The sequence below is a fragment of the Pocillopora damicornis genome, chromosome 5 (genome assembly GCF_964200805.1).
Source record: "Pocillopora damicornis chromosome 5, jaPocDami1.2, whole genome shotgun sequence".
NCBI lineage: Eukaryota > Metazoa > Cnidaria > Anthozoa > Scleractinia > Pocilloporidae > Pocillopora > Pocillopora damicornis.
The window spans coordinates 3630322-3646200 of record NC_142674.1 but is presented as its reverse complement, the minus strand read 5'-3'; the positions used below and the strand labels follow the sequence as shown (position 1 = coordinate 3646200).

The 15879-nt window shown below is 36.7% G+C and overlaps 1 protein-coding gene and 1 long non-coding RNA gene across 3 annotated transcripts in view; both read right to left on the bottom strand.

Moving 5' to 3' along the window:
• Positions 1–4901: 4901 nt before the first annotated feature.
• Positions 4902–9068, bottom strand: LOC149044759 (uncharacterized). The gene is made up of 3 exons (XR_016186956.1): positions 8845–9068; positions 8123–8241; positions 4902–5364 (listed from the first exon to the last, which is right to left on the bottom strand). It is a non-coding gene; the product is annotated as an uncharacterized LOC149044759 (long non-coding RNA).
• A 314-nt stretch (positions 9069–9382) lies between these two features.
• LOC113676948 (cilia- and flagella-associated protein 54) overlaps positions 9383–15879 on the bottom strand; it is a 38455-nt gene continuing 31958 nt past the window's right edge. For both annotated transcript variants that reach the window (XM_089207620.1, XM_089207621.1), the window contains 10 exons: positions 15621–15789; positions 14867–15105; positions 14336–14454; positions 13657–13836; positions 12507–12786; positions 12295–12403; positions 11324–12123; positions 10592–10924; positions 9954–10171; positions 9383–9767 (listed from right to left, as the gene is read on the bottom strand). In XM_089207620.1, coding sequence (XP_089063746.1) covers positions 9639–9767; positions 9954–10171; positions 10592–10924; positions 11324–12123; positions 12295–12403; positions 12507–12786; positions 13657–13836; positions 14336–14454; positions 14867–15105; positions 15621–15789 — 2576 coding nt within the window. In that variant the 3' untranslated portion in view covers positions 9383–9638. The remainder of the gene's footprint in view (positions 9768–9953; positions 10172–10591; positions 10925–11323; positions 12124–12294; positions 12404–12506; positions 12787–13656; positions 13837–14335; positions 14455–14866; positions 15106–15620; positions 15790–15879) is intronic.

Sequence of the window (15879 nt, the reverse complement as noted above, 5' to 3'; positions counted from 1 at the left end):
AGACGTGTCGTCCATTTGTGCCGAAGATAAAATTACATTTTGAGGAGATAAGACGCTTGGCTTGTAAAGAATAGCAACAGAAAGCAATGCCATGTTATTATACCACCAGGTGAGTATTTCTTTGGAAGATATTACCTTAAAATCCTTCACAAAGCGTAGCAAGTGTCGACATCTTTTCCAAAGAAGTTAATACGTGTCAGTTGTTTCCTTGAACGGTTATTCAACTCGAAGCTCGATTGAATAAGGTGTCGGCCACTAAAGATACAGAACCTGTGGTTCTAGTAATCTATGCTGGGAATATATTTCTGTGTTTCTTTCGAACGCTAAAATAAATGTTATCTTCGTTCGTCATTCTGCAGTTGTTCGCAGCCACGTGGAGTTGTAAAGACTTGTTCCCCAAATCTCATCCCCGCGGAAATTGGTACATCAAGAAAATAATGCAAAATATAGATTTCAAAGTCCTTTAGATTGCATGTCGTTCTAAGAAAAATTTTTTACTTTTAAGCAGTCCCTGATGACGTTTATAATTCATATCTTCAGAGAGGAATGGTGTGAGAAGTATTGGAGGATGAAGAATCTGGACCAGAGGAGACAATGGATCATTGGACAAAAGGAGGATACCACAAAGATAAGAAATTTTATATAATATTTTGTAACAGCAGTAAAAGTGGTGGCCCTTTAAACCTTTCTATATTGTAAGAAGACTTGTGTCTTCCGACAGATGTCTTTTGAGTTATCTTGGACGAGGAAATACCTGGAATAGAATAAGTTACTTGGTAAGTGAATAGCTTTTGACGGGCCACCATTTTTGAAGTCGTTTGTTGTGGTGCAGATTGTTAAGCAGACTGTGAGAGATCTCGCAGTTCATTTCGACTAAGCTTACTAAAATTTGGTGGAATTCATCTCAAAGAAATTCGTTAAATCGCAAAAATATGAGCAACTGGACATCGATATAAACTTGACTTCAGAAAAATAAAACTAAAATTGTTGATTTCCTTGAATGACTGGTTGTAGAATATTTCTTGGTTGTTTAACAGTTAGTACCACAGCATCAGTTAAGGTGATTTTTTTTTTAAGATGGCACTGTATCAGAAGACCTTAGACAAACACCAAATGAAGTTCCAAAATTCGAATTGCGGGATAAACGGAATTAATCACACTTTCTTTTTTAATAAGGACAATTGTTGCCGAACACTATCGACTTAAACACCATTCTAATGACTGGAGCTCTACGAAGGTTTGAACTTACAGCATGAACTTGTTCACAACAACTGACTTAAGAAAGCTGGATTCTGACCTAGAACAGACTCCTTTAAACAGGTGACAAAACCTTACAACCCTCGTCAAACGACTTCATCGCATTACATAACCAACAGACCATACAGAACAGTCTACTGAATTTACCGACAGATCGAAACTATTAACTAGGAAGAATTCTGAGATACTGCTTGAGCCTGAAAGCCAAAAGAATCACAACAAAACTTAGGAATCGGTTTCACGAACCAAACTAATAACATTTAACTGTTACACCGACCTCTTTACTTGACTGTGACTTTCGATCAAACTGTCAAAACTCATTGGGATCGACTAAAGCTTCATTCGGACGATTACCCAACACAACAGGCTACAAATAATACACAGAGGCAATGTAAAACTTTAGAAATGATTGAAAAAAAAGTTATAGAAGCGAACACTTTATTTTCTGCAAGAACTGAGCTAAAGAAGAAATTACACAACTTTTGCCGTGCAATGAAACAGAAAACTAGTACAGTGCCATCTTAATTAGCTCTTAATCACTTTATCCCGTCAACTGAGGTCGGTATTTATCTGTGAGTTCTTTTTTAAACTCTAATGTCTGGTCAAGAGTCCTTTTGAACATCGCTAAATTCGGAGTGTGTCGTTATATCTAACAGTTGTTGACAAAGAATTTAGTCTTCCAAGGTTCGATGAGATTTCTGTTCGTAGGGATGAAAATGGACATCTAAAAAGTTTTGAGAATCGATGAAAACAAGCTGTCAAACTGACGACGAATAAACAGGCTTTTTTGGGAATAAATAATAAAAAGATTAATGCCGAACTTAATTTGTTAAAAAAAAAAAAGCGTGCTTGTCTCAGTTTTTCCACAACAAATTATGAAACGTTCGTACGGGTTCATAAAATATTTTGGCTCGTAGTAAGAGACTTGTTTGACTATTAGTACAAGTTTCACAAAGAAAAATAGATTTCCACCCTTTGAAGAGACTTTATTTGACCTAAAAGATGATGGTGAATTGTCTCAAAATTCGCAAAAAGTATTCAAATTGAATAAAAAGCAAACGAAAATGGAAAAGAATAGCACATTGTTTTTTTTTTGTTGATGTTTTTAAAGGTGCTAGAGATAATGCGACTTTTGTTTAGGGTTTATCAACATCGGGTTTTCAATATCTTTTTCAACACCGTGTAAACATAAATGATGTAGTAACGTGTTGATTGCTGAAAGAATTAAATACCAAATTCTGCATATGTTGCAAAATGCGGAATGCTTTAAGAATAAATCTCTCTCTTTTATTTGAAATTTATACACACAGTTGAATTTCGATAAGATTCCACATTATGGCGACGAAAGATGAAATTTAAGAAGAAGTTTAAATATTTGCTCATAATGAATATAAATTTTTAGAAACAAGGCGCGTTGATTTTTCACGAAATACTAACAAAATGCAAATCAGTCAACAGTTTTGTTAAATAAATCAGTTTTGCTGTAAGCTCTGGTTAAAATCTTTAGCATATCCATCACTGGAACAACGAAATTTAAGATTTGAAGAATGGGGCGAAAAAGCCTGTTAATTGTATGTACATTGTTGACTTTGCAACCAGAGTCTCTCGAATCAAATGATTTTCATCGTCTTACAGTGCAAAAGGTGTTTCCTTCAAATTTCAGATAGATGCATGATATTCAAATCCAAAGTCTACTGAATCAAATGATTTTCATCGTCTTGCAGTTCAAAAGGTGTTTCCTTCAAATTTTCAGATAGATGCATGATATTCAAATCCAGTCTACTGAATCAAATGATTTTCATCGTCTTGCAGTTCAAAAGGTGTTTCCTTCAAATTTCAGATAGATGCATGATATTCAAATCCAAAGTCTACTGAATCAAATGATTTTCATCATCTTGCAGTTCAAAAGGTGTTTCCTTCAAATTTCAGATAGATGCATGATATTCAAATCCAAAGTCTACTGAATCAAATGATTTTCATCGTCTTGCAGTTCAAAAGGTGTTTCCTTCAAATTTCAGATAGATGCATGATATTTAAATCCAAAGTCTACTGAATCAAATGATTTTCATCGTCTTGCAGTTCAAAAGGTGTTTCCTTCAAATTTTCAGATAGATGCATGATATTCAAATCCAAAGTGTACTGAATCAAATGATTTTCATCGTCTTGCAGTGCAAAAGGCGTTTCCTTCAAGTTTCAGATAGATGCATGATATTCAAAACCAAAGTCTACTGAATCAAATGATTTTCATCGTCGACGTCTTGCAGGGCAAAAGGTGTTTCCTTCAAATTTTCAGATAGCAATGGCTTTTTGTTTTTTGCCGATTTATGTAACGTTCTCTTCTTTTTCTTTTAACGAACGTCTCAGTTAATTAACCAGACTTTTTAGATATGTCGCATTCGGGGAAAGGAATTACTAGTTTCTCTTTTGACCAGGCATTAGATTTTAAAATAATGTCGTAGTTAATTTAGTTTTACCTTGTATTAAGTTGTAAACAAGATCTTGAATGCTGTCACTCGGCGTAACACAGGATCATGGCAAAAAGAAAAAAAAATTAAACGTTCCAATGGCTAGGGAGTTTTAAATTTGGACTCAACCAGCGCTCAACTGCGACACTTCTCAGGGCCAATTGCTTTATTTGCTTGAGAAATGTGGTGTCAAGAATTCGGAACTTAATTTTTTTTTGAATTGGCTCTCAAGGTTAAAATAAAATATCTGTTACAACAATTACTCGGCTATTTCATTTTTGACGGAAACTATTCAAGCAATAAAAACTCGGAGCCTAATTGTGAACTTTATTCGCTCTTGCGGATAAAATCAAATTTTGAAAAATATGCTCCAATAATTAAAAAAGTTTTGTAATTCCTTCCACGATTCATTTACAAGTAACGGATACGTTTTTAGTTGAAGCAGTTTTTCTTTTCTGGGTATGATCGGGAATGACGCATTGTTATTAAAAAATGGCTTCGAAAATTGATTTAAAATTCTGTATAGTTTTTTTATTGCTTTTCGATCCTGTGTCCTGTGTTACATTTGCAAAGTTACAGAATTTTAAGATCTTTTATTCTGAGAAAACATCATGACGAGCCATGGGCCTAATAACTAATCAGAATTTAAAACAAAAGCTAAAAAAACTATCAATAACTGATCAAGTTTCGGAGCTAGTTTAGCTTGTCATGGTGTTTTTTCGTTAAAAACTTTTTTGCATGCATGTCGTGCAAGGAATTGTGAACGAAAAACTCTGGTGAGGAGATAGATTTGGTCGATTCAGAATTTCTTAAAACGAAAATAATTTTTCAACTAAGAGCGAGGCAATAATTGGCGTTGACTCAACTTTTTTTTTGCACGAGATGCTGTTTAAAAAGTTCATGGCAGGAAATTTTAAAGGATGCCTTGTTAAAATTTTTGCCGAAAAAGTTGCCAGGGGAAACTCTGTGCAAATTCGTCCAGATTTTCCCGCCAAAAGTCTTAGTATATATACAAAATTTTTTCTGAGCAACTTTTTATTGAAAATTACTTATCTAATTAATTTGTCAAAGAGAATTGAAACAAATAAAATGTGAAATGAAACACATGTTTATTGAGTGTTCATTGCAAGACAATAGCTTTACTGACGGTTCATTAGTAAATAATGATAGGACAACAAGTTGATAGATATTAAGTTTATTGACAGCAGAGATATGACCTGTGCAAGCATATATATTTTTTAAAAAAATTGGCGCATGCGTATTTTGGGCGCCGTATTTTTCTAAGTCTTTTGGCGGGAAAATTCGCCACATTTGAACAGATGTTACTTACAGAAAAGATAACGAAATATGCGTATTATAAGCGCTCGTAAGTTTTTTGGCGGGTGATTGAAAACGTTTAAACAATCCATAACGCGAGTTAAGCTGACAAAAATTTCCAAAAATCTGCGAAATATTACGTGCTTTCGTTTCGTATCAAGTCCTCGAGTTTGTCAAATGGATCTCAGATCTGACCTTTCATCTTCTTGAGAGAAAAACACTTGATCTGTTTTGTACCTCTGAGTAAATCTTTCCTTTCGCCTGTAAATAAGTCTTCAAGTTGTTTAATTCGTGATTGAAGCATCAGCGATATTCACCAGTCAGTCTGCAAGAAAAAGAAAATAAACAGTAAATCAACAGAGGCAATGGATCTTATAGAATAAAATAGTTGTGGATAACTAGTCAGCTGCAGGGAAAATATGAGTGATGAGCAAAATATCCGTTCATATTAAACGTTAAACCATCAAATAAGGGATTTATTATTCCACTAACTTCTAGTGTTTTGTCGTCCACTTTTCGAAATACATCCTACGGCCTCATCTAAACTTCTTACATATCGATCGCTAAGGCCTGCGTGAAAGACTAAAATAACGTCAACGAAACCATTATTATAGCCAACGGGAAAAAAAGAAACGCTTTGAACTTTGTTGTTGAAAAAGCGAAGCCAAGAAACGGGGAAAAAAACCACTCAATTTAAATTGTTCTGAGAGTCCATTTTGTTGTTCCGTTTTCCGTCCGTGTTTTCGCCCTGCTCTACAGCGAACTACCGTGGCATATTTTGCGCGTTCCATTGCCCTAGTATGATAAAATTACATAGAAGTGGAATAATAAATTTCAATATTTTAACTCTGCAGAGTTTACTCGCCTAAATAAGTGAACGAAACAATAAATATAAGCTGGATTTGTGCGTAAATTCAATACGATCGCTGATCAATATTCTCATAAACTTTCGAAATGAATTTTATGTTACACTTTATGCTGTTTCCTACTAAGCTATGCAACTCTGAGCAAACAGGTTCTCGTTGAAATGAAGCAACAATCGGCAATTAATCTCAACCTTCGTCAACAAACCCTCAAGGGCATGACGGAATCAAAATGATGTGATCATATATAATTAATTATTGGCTGCAACTTTTAGAAAGTAATTTCTATTGGTTTTCGGAGTCTGCGCAATTTTTAAAGTGAAGAAATATTGAGCTCTTGGCTATCTTTTCTACGAGTAAAAAGGTTCAAAAGTCCAAGAAGTATCTTCTCGCACAAATTAAAAAGAAATCGGTGGTACGTGAAAATTATGTTCAACTTTGAATAACAATAAAAAAATCAAATCCCTTAGTGATGTTTTCAGAGAATGAGAAGCTGAATTCAGTCTTCCTTCTAAAACATCATTTTAAAGATCATTCTCTAGCTTTGAAGAATTGTTTTGGTTCAAAGGTTCCAGTGGGGACGTTTACGAATCATGTAAAATTAATATTTGAAAAAGTCCTTAACATGACATTAAGTAATCTATCCGTTTAAGGAATTAGTTCCTTTTTAGAAAGTTGTGAATCAATTTTGTATTCTTTTGTTTTAATACTAGAAATGATTTGTGTCCATCACTGCTAGAGAACAAGACCTGTATGATATCGATTTAACAAAATTTGGATAAGCCCTGGGCCTTTTGCTCCCATGAGTGACCAAAATAGAATTTCTCCTTACTATATTGGCACGATATCAAACAGACGAATGATGAGAATAAACAAAAATATCAATTAAGGGACCATTAGTTGATCCAATACCAAATTCTCAGAACTAACATCATTAAAATTGTATGGCAGACAGTAAGGAGAATTACGGATGAGATCTTGGGAGTGAAAGGATTAAGATGGTATGATGAAGTTCACAGTTTCTCCGCTCTTATGTAAAACTACTTCTGACCAACAAAATTGTTTTAAAAATTTCTATCAATTTTTTTTTACTTTTATATCAAAAAAATATTTTTCACTTTGACTTCTTCACATTTTTTTTTTTAGGATCGGAAATCTTTTTAGTTGCCAGTTTAAAAAACAAAAAAGAAAAATACATTGATAAACACGAAATAAACTCGTGCAAGATGGAAACAAAATTACCAAACTAACAGATTCACAGAAATGTAATCTTCAATAATTTCATCAGAGGTCACGTCTCGTTAAAACTTGATTAAAAATTTTTCTGAGATTTAAAATTATTTCTGCCACCAATAACAACTTTATCGGAATAACCTTTTAATTTAGTTTTTGCTTTGAATGCAAGAACATTGAAAAAATTTATTTCCACAGCATTTCTTCGAATTAAGCAAAAAACTTCATAAGGCTAAATATTCATTTTTCAAGCATAAGAAATAAATTTGAAAGTAAATAAAGTCTTTTAATTTTCGCTTGCTTTTTTTGTCTGCTTTATTTTGCACTTCAAAACTTAACAATCAGCCTCCCAAGTGTTTTCTCTATTGAATTGATTAAAAAAGGTCCAATTTTGTGATAAATTGTTTAGGATTCTCACTTAGCAGAGATGTAAAAAGAAATATATATAAAAAAAAAAGATGACGATACGTAAATTTGTGGAGCTTATTAAAATTTTAGGTATTCAAGAATCATGCTCCGAGAGTTTTAGGGAATAAATTACATTCGAAAGTCCTTATTTTGAACGATATGGAAATTCAAGAAAATTAACATTTTTTGGGCATATTTTTTGGAGCATAGGATTTGCCTCAAAAGCTAATATCGTGACATATTAACTAACATCTCTTATGATCGGCTTGTTCATAAGCTCTCTGTCTCAGAACTAAAGGAGTCTTAAACAGGCACAGCTGTTACTATGGTAACTTGATACCTCATGTGGAAGGTCATAACATGTGGTATATTCTTCTAAAATTTGTATTTTTTTAACAAAATGCAAAATGATGGTAATGATTCACGTAAACAACATTGTTGTAGACTATTTAAAACATCTCGATCAGATAGTTTTCCTTCTCATTTGACTCAGCCTATATAAGAATGCACAAATCCAGTTAAAGCTTTACAAGGGCAGATAGTTTAGTAATCGCAAAAACTAAAATAACTTGAACTAACCTTAACAGAAGTCATCCCGTTTTCCTTTCTTCCTCTGAATTTCTTGAATTTGAGATGTACCCATTCTGCGGTTAATACTGTCCTTCAGAGTTCCAAATTTTTTCATTCTATGCTTGATGCTGTTTTGTAAAGAGAAAAGGCAATGAAATAAGAGTGATTTCAAACCTCTTTAAAGGAAATCACTCTCTATAAATGAAACTCGATGTTCAAAGTGACAAAGGAAATCTTGATTCGGTCTTCCACGACAGAGAGATCAAAATCATCATGAAATAAGTCATGAAAGCAATACAAGTGTAATACCTTTGAAATATCATTACATTCAGCCACACTAGTGACATGAGATTCTAGATGAAGTTTACACTCTGTATATGGGTGAACTGAAAAGAACATTGCCATTTCTCTAGCTAAAATGCTACTAGTATTGATTACTCTATACATAACTTTAAACGAAGTAAATAAATTTACAGAATTAATGAGTAAAAAGCGATCACTTACGCATGCGAAAAATGCAAGTTTTACGTTGCTGCCCTGTAAAGGTCACGTGGTACATAAAGAACTGTCATGGCGCCGATTACCGATGACAATATTTTATACATTGCACTGTGTTAATAATATACCACGTCTTTTCCATTTAAGTATAAAAATTTGATTTTCAAGGGTGACAACGAAAACACAAACACTGCAAAAGTCTTTCAAATTGAATTAAGACGAGGGTCATTCACCTTGAGAAGATTCCCATCAAAATGCGCTATCGTGAAGTCGAATTTAAACCACTCGATTTGGCACCTTCGAATAGACACACGCCAGTCTTGACTTTATAGACGTTTTCCTAGGTAATAGGATTGAATTGACGAGTTTCCCGGCCGCTGAGTAGCCGATGAAACCGCTTTAGTCTCTTGTCTTCCCAAAGCTTGTTCCACGTGCAAGAACTCTCGCAAATATGAATATTAACTTGAAAAGTCATTTGTAATTCATATGAGTTTTACGTTCCCAAGGCCTTTTTCTCTGCTCATGAGGTCAGAGCGAGAGGCTGAAGAGCAAAGACGTGCTTTATTAGGGAATTTAAAAAAAAATGCGGGTGATTAATTTCTTCTAAAATATCACCCAGCTGAAATGAAAACTATCTAAATTTGCATTTCTTTGTTTGAACTGAGACATTCATATTTAAAATCGCACCAATACAGGTTTTTCAAAGATTTATAATTTGTGCCGAGCCTAAGTAATTAAATAAATTATTTACGGAAAAGATTATATGGACACTTCACTGTGAAAATTATCTTTATTTTATCAGGAATGCAATAAATATCAAACGCCATGTTAAAATACAGCTCCATTATGCAGTCCAAGTGAATATACAACAATTTAAATTTGTGAAACAAGATAAATATACCGCACGAACACTCCGCTGTATGATGGCTTTTTCATTCCATTTCTAAATCCTCGCTAAAAGTTTCAAGAAATGTTTGTCAACGTTTTTTCCGCCTGCCTGGACAAACTTAAACAAAAATTCCAAAATTTAATTTTCCAGAAGGGATGAAAGCCAAGTATAAAATGCCTGTGTTGTTTTGGAAAGGTTCCCGCGACTTGGGTCAAACATGGCTTCGAGACAATCCACGTTCTGGAGATTGACTTCAAATGGTACTTCCTGTAACAAAAAAACATCCACATGAGTAACAGAAAAGAAAGAATGGCCGACGATTAACGAATAGCTACACAATTGTTGCAGAAAGTCGAGTATTTTTCTACTGTTCTTAATGGTACCCTGGGTCTTCGTGAAACCAAACTTACATCCCCTCCCATGTTACAATGACAAAAATGATCCGGTGTTCACCTCAACTGGAACTGGCACTTCACGTTGTAACAAGGCTCGTATTTCACTCAGATGCTCTCTCAGCAGGGCCCTTATGTGATCGTCCTTTCTTTGCTTAGCTGAGAGAGCCCTTATTCCCATGCTCTTCTTTTTACGCGATGTAACCCCAGTCCCAGAGGGTTTCTGTTCCAAATTTCCAGGTACCATCAATTGCGCAGGATCCGTTTTGGACGGACGGCCTAAGAGGTAAACACATAATTTAAAATTCATCAACACGTGTTCTCCTAAAATTATGAACTTGAGTGAGGAGAAATATAACTATTAACTGATAGGTCATGATATATGGCATGAATCCAAGTTCTCATGACTGATTTCAAAAGAAATGTGTGGAACCAGAAGGGAGATTTGATATGTCGATCGCTTTCCTTTGAAAGGGTAAGTCGCACGACGGAAAACAGCTGTTTGATTCTCGAAAATTTCTGAGAGATATTGAAAGGGTGGTTACTAGTCGGACAACATTCGGGCATCAAAGCATTTCAAACCATGAGGCACCTTTCTAATCTTCTTAATCTTCGGGTTATCTATGCAATTTACGTAGTTACTTTTACTTTCACTACGTATTGATAAAATATTTTATTCTTCTCATAAAAATCGTTTACCCTTATTTTGTTCAAGATTTCCAGGTCCCGTTTGAGAGCTCTGCACGGGTGCCAGGTCGTTCTCGGCTTTTTCCAACGTGGTCATAAGCTTTTCGTGGAGGGCCTGAGCACGAGACTCTATCACGTGATAAAGCCCGGCCTTGACTTGACCGACGAGTGGGTTCGCCGAAAGATCAAGAGCTTTATTGTTAAAGGCGTACAAGACACAAACTGCTCTGTGATGCTCTGACTGGGAGTCCGCTGGATCTTGGACAAACACACAGTCAAGCTCTGGTTGAAACCATTGGATACACATCTCAAAGTTACTAGCTTTTGTAGACTTGTCTATAAGATCTAAGAAAATCAAACAGTAATTACGGTTGAAAACGGTAAGAATATGACGAAAACAAGCATATAGGAACCTACCATTAGATCAGCAATCGTTTATCGCCTGGGAAGGGGAGGGTGGAGGATATTTTTTTGGGGGGTATTACATGGTTTTCAGGAGGGGACCGTTGGAGGATCAGTCGTCACCAATAGTTTATAAAGAAGGGACTAAATCAAATCGACTGCAAATTAACTACTAAAGAGGGAGGGGTGGTAAAATATTACAGAGCCATCAGTTAAATGTTATCGTGACTCAACCAAACCCTATAATTCTCCTCTAGACAATAAATAATGGGGGGTCCCTTAGAAAGACCATAGTCTCTGTGACATTAAGCTTCTCACAATACAAAAACCCAAATAACATACCAGCTTTCTTTGAATTATCTCCTGCTAGGTCAGTCTGTAAAGGCTGGGTCACCGTCACCTGGGGTCCGTTTGCATGTCCGTAATTCACCAAGACCTCTGGGGGAGATACCCCACAGCACTCTGCAGCATACGGCCCCAGCTCGCTCCTTAGGAACGAATGCATGTTGGAGAGCTTCAAAGCTTTGTTTGCGCTGAACAAAGGTAAGACCGATGTGTTGCCCCTTGAGGATAATTCTCCGTCCTCCGAATGCACGCCGAGGGCAGCGTACGAACACTGACGGCGAAGCACGGAAAGATACCCGAGGAGATGAAGCCAGGTGATTTGTACACGGTTGGAATTGTTAATAGTGGTTCCCATGGTAACAATTCCATCCTGAGCAAGCAACGCACCATTCTCCGAATTTTTAATGACATCATCGGTACCCAACAGGTCGAACAGCGCGAGACCTGGAACTGAGTTGGCAGCTTTCTCCGAGAGTTTCAATGCGGTGATTTCAGGATCTCCTGTGAGAATCCCGATCTTGTATTGAGCAGAAGACACCACCCCCGCAGCACGAATAGCAGCCCAAGCTGTCCTCATTTCTTGGTCCAGTTCCTTGTTCTTTTCCCGCGTTTCTTTCTCCTTCTTTCCCTTCTCCTTAGCGCTTCCTTTCTTGCTGATCTTCCGGCCTCCTTCCTTAGCGCCTAAGGTAGGGGACTCTGCAGGTCTGGGCGGCTGCTCGGGTGTCTTAGGAGGCTTGAGAGTGTTGGCGTTACTGATGAGGACCAGCGCCATCTCCAGATAGGCGTGCTTCATTAAACTGAAGCGATAAAAAACACCACAGTAAGAGGAGATTGAAGTAATGAAACACAATTGCATGAAAGCAAGGGAGGATGAAAAGGAAGTTTTTTTAAATCTAAGATTTTCTGCCAGATACATGCGGGACAGCAAAGGAGAGATAGGGAGTGGTCCAAGGGAGGAGCACACTTACCCAAGATCGTGATCAGAAATAAAGGTGCACTGTACAGCTTCCACCAGTGTGTTAACTACCGTACGGGGAGATATCTGACCACTCGGAAGCATCTGCCTTTGAACTTGACCTGGTTGAAGCAAGTGCAAAAAGTATTGTAAATAAAAATGTATGAAAGGAGAATTACTACGTTAATACTTAAGTCGAAGATTAAAAGGTAAGGGCACACTTACCAAGAGTCAACAACAGCTGCGCTTCAATAGGTTTCCGCTGACAAGCTGCGGTTCTCGCCAGTTCAAGCCCTAGTTCCAGTTCTCTGACTGCAGTCTGCCACTCGGCTGGAATGACGTTCGAGTCCCGATCATGTTCAGACAGGTGGGTTTGTTTGGTGAGAGTTCGACCGATACGAAGTTTAAGGTCAATCAGAGGGAGAAGCTGTCGGAAATAGATGTTATGTAGAGGCCTAACAGGAGATGTCTCCACCAGATTTACATTGCTTCCAGACTGGGTCAACTATTAGGAACCAAAAGAGAAAAATAACGTGAATGAAAATGTCTATAAAAATGAAACAAAATGGCATCAATTGCGATGAAATAAAGTCAAATGTCTTTTCTTCAATCTGTTCTTTTATAAAACTGCGGACATTTTTAACGTTTTCTTGAAATTTCATTCATTCGATCCAAAAATGGTTCTATCAATATGCACCCTGCGGCAAAATCTGACTTTTGAGTTTTGAGAAATAGTGCTGAACCCTTAACCTCCCATAAGTGACCAAGACAGAATTTCTCTTTACATCCATCAATACAATATCAAGCAGACAAGTGATGAGAATAAAGAGAAATATCAAGTTGGGGATTATAGGTTTATCCAATACCAAATTCTCCAAAATCACAAAATATGAACTGTATGGAAGAGAGTAAGGAGAATCACCGATGAGATCTTGAGAGTGACGGGGTTAACAGATTTCGAGCAAGAACTGTAAATAGTTGTGATGTGTGAAAGCAAAAATAGCGATGAATTCTTTGGCAAGGCACTTTTCTTAATTACGTCATTTCTCTACCCAGGATATTATCGAGTTGTGAGAAAAATCTCACTTGTGACGGAATGGCACCCAATCCAGAGGAACATCAGTATGCATATTCTCCATACTGTTCTCCATACATTCTCTAAGGCGCTTACAAGGAGAATTTGTGTAACAAACAAGATCGAGCTTCTTCATCCGGTGATTATTTCCTTTTTTCTCATAACTTTAATGTTTGATTCGGGTGTGATATTGTAAGGAGAAATTAGATGCTAGTCAATCTTAAGGGTTAAGGGGTTAAGAGACTTTGTACTTGGAAAAATTTTCCATTTAACTCTTTTCCTTGAATCACCGTTCATTACCTGCTCAAGTAAATAAGTCATAGCTCTTGTGTACGCTGACAGAGGGTCGTTAAGATACGACATGGTGGAAGATATGTGACCCGAAGGTCTGATATCAGCGTGCTGAATGATCGTCAGAGCCAATAACTGTTTTCCTGAGAAGGACAAAGCAGGACTCTGCTCCAGACTGAGAACGACTTTCTGTAACGGGAACAAACAAACAGCTCAAGAGCTGGTACAAGTGTTGAAAACGAAACGAAGAAATCTTTATTGGATAGTCTGGAAAATGAAGATTCCTATCTCACTGCTGAAAAAATTATTTCAAGTTCAAAGACTGCAAAATGAAATCGAATTGATCAAATTGTCTGTTTCTTACCATCCTCATGTAACCACCTTCTTGTGCGCTAGTTATTTATTTATTTATTGATTGATTGGTTTTTATTTGCAGTTGTTCTTTCAATTCCTTAATTTCTAGTTTTTAACCTCTTCATCTATGTAATAATCAAGTAGTAATCAAGTCTTCAGTGATCAGTTGATTGATCTGCCTCGGCTGGCAAATCTGTTAACTGCGGGTCATCTTATTTTTTTATTTTGTAATTAAATGAAAAAAATGTGAAGTGCGAAATCATTTTCCTTGCCTACGGTCAAACACGAATTATTCACCGTTTATGTAAAAGTTCTTAAGTTTTATTTGTTCTACCTCTAGCGTTTCCAGCAAGTCAGGCCCCATTTTTCCTTGTTGTAAATTCTGGACTACACTTAACAAGGAGAATTCAGCCATAAGTTCTATGTCACCAAATGCTTCTGCTTCGTCCAAACCTGTTATGGATATTGAAAAGAGATATTCTGGTCAATGATACCATAAAAATTGCGAAAGGGGGAAAGTAGAATACTCCAGGTCGCTTCATAAAATAGAAACTATGATGAGATCCTCCTGGCAATGGGCTCCTTTTGCTTCGTATGATATAATATTCTCGTATCACTTGTCACTAAGTTTGGTTATCTGGATTTTGTAAAAGAAATTTCGTCTGATGGCTATTGATCAAGAACACTTTCATGTCAAAAAACTTCAAAGACAACCCTAAACTTGTAAAGACAGATAATCAATGATGGCAATAGTTCCTTTAAAGTGATTGGAGATGTCAACACTGCAAATAAAAGTGAATGACTTCCTAAGAAAAGCTAAACCTAACACACGACTCTTAAAACTTCAAAACAAACCCGACGTTACCTTGTTGACAATGATGCAAGCATGTTCCAATAGAGCTGGTAACACTTCTTGTCGAGCCCCCTAATTTCCCCATTCCACAGTCCTCTTCTGCGAGTCCATGAGCCAGGGTCAGTCTACAAGTGAGCCACAGCCTAGCATCCAACCTTGAACGCGCTTGGTTGTGGAAATAGTGGTCCCCACCCCACCCTGAGACGGTACTATGCGCGGATCGGACTTGGCTAGACATGAGGGAAGGAGCACTGCAACGAAATAGAAACAATTCAACTTCTTGAGGTCACAATTATGTAATGCCTCCTTACAGTGTCAATACATCATACGGCAAATAGGTGATAAGGAAAAAAAAGTGTTCAATCAAAAGGGTGTTCTCTAAATTTAGCCCTTAAACCCTATAGAGAAAACAGTATAGAGAATGTGCATTCTGTTGTTAAGATGCAAAAGGTTAAAACGTAATTCTTATATCTAATTTATGAAAATAAGGAACTTGTTTTTCTAAGTCTCAGTGGTTATCGGTGTTCACAGTAAAGATCGAGATATAAATAGGTGTAAAATTAACATAGCCTTTGTATCTGTACCATAGAAAATTCTGTAACTAGGGAAACAAAACAGAATGTTTCAAGCCCCACCCTTCTGTTCGTTTGATCCAGCTTTACAACAGGCTTCAAGTTCGTAGAGTTACCACAACTTTCACGGATCAGACCCCCGATCTAAGAAAGTAAGGGGTTAAATTATCGGTGATCACATGTTTTCCGCTTACCGTTTCTCTAAGTCCAGCTCATTCAAAATCGCAGCATCTTCCAACGCTCTCATGCACGCATACACAATGTTACCACCGGTTAGTGCATGATGTCGCTGACTGGCAATTTCCGCCAGCTCAAGTCGGGAAAGGCACACCTGTTCCAGATCCACAGAAGACATACTTAGAGCTGTCAAAGAAAAGAAAAAAGTCTTTGAAGTTGTTTCCTAGGTCTGAAATAAAAGATTCGCTAGAGAAGGCAACGCCATTCGAAGGGAAA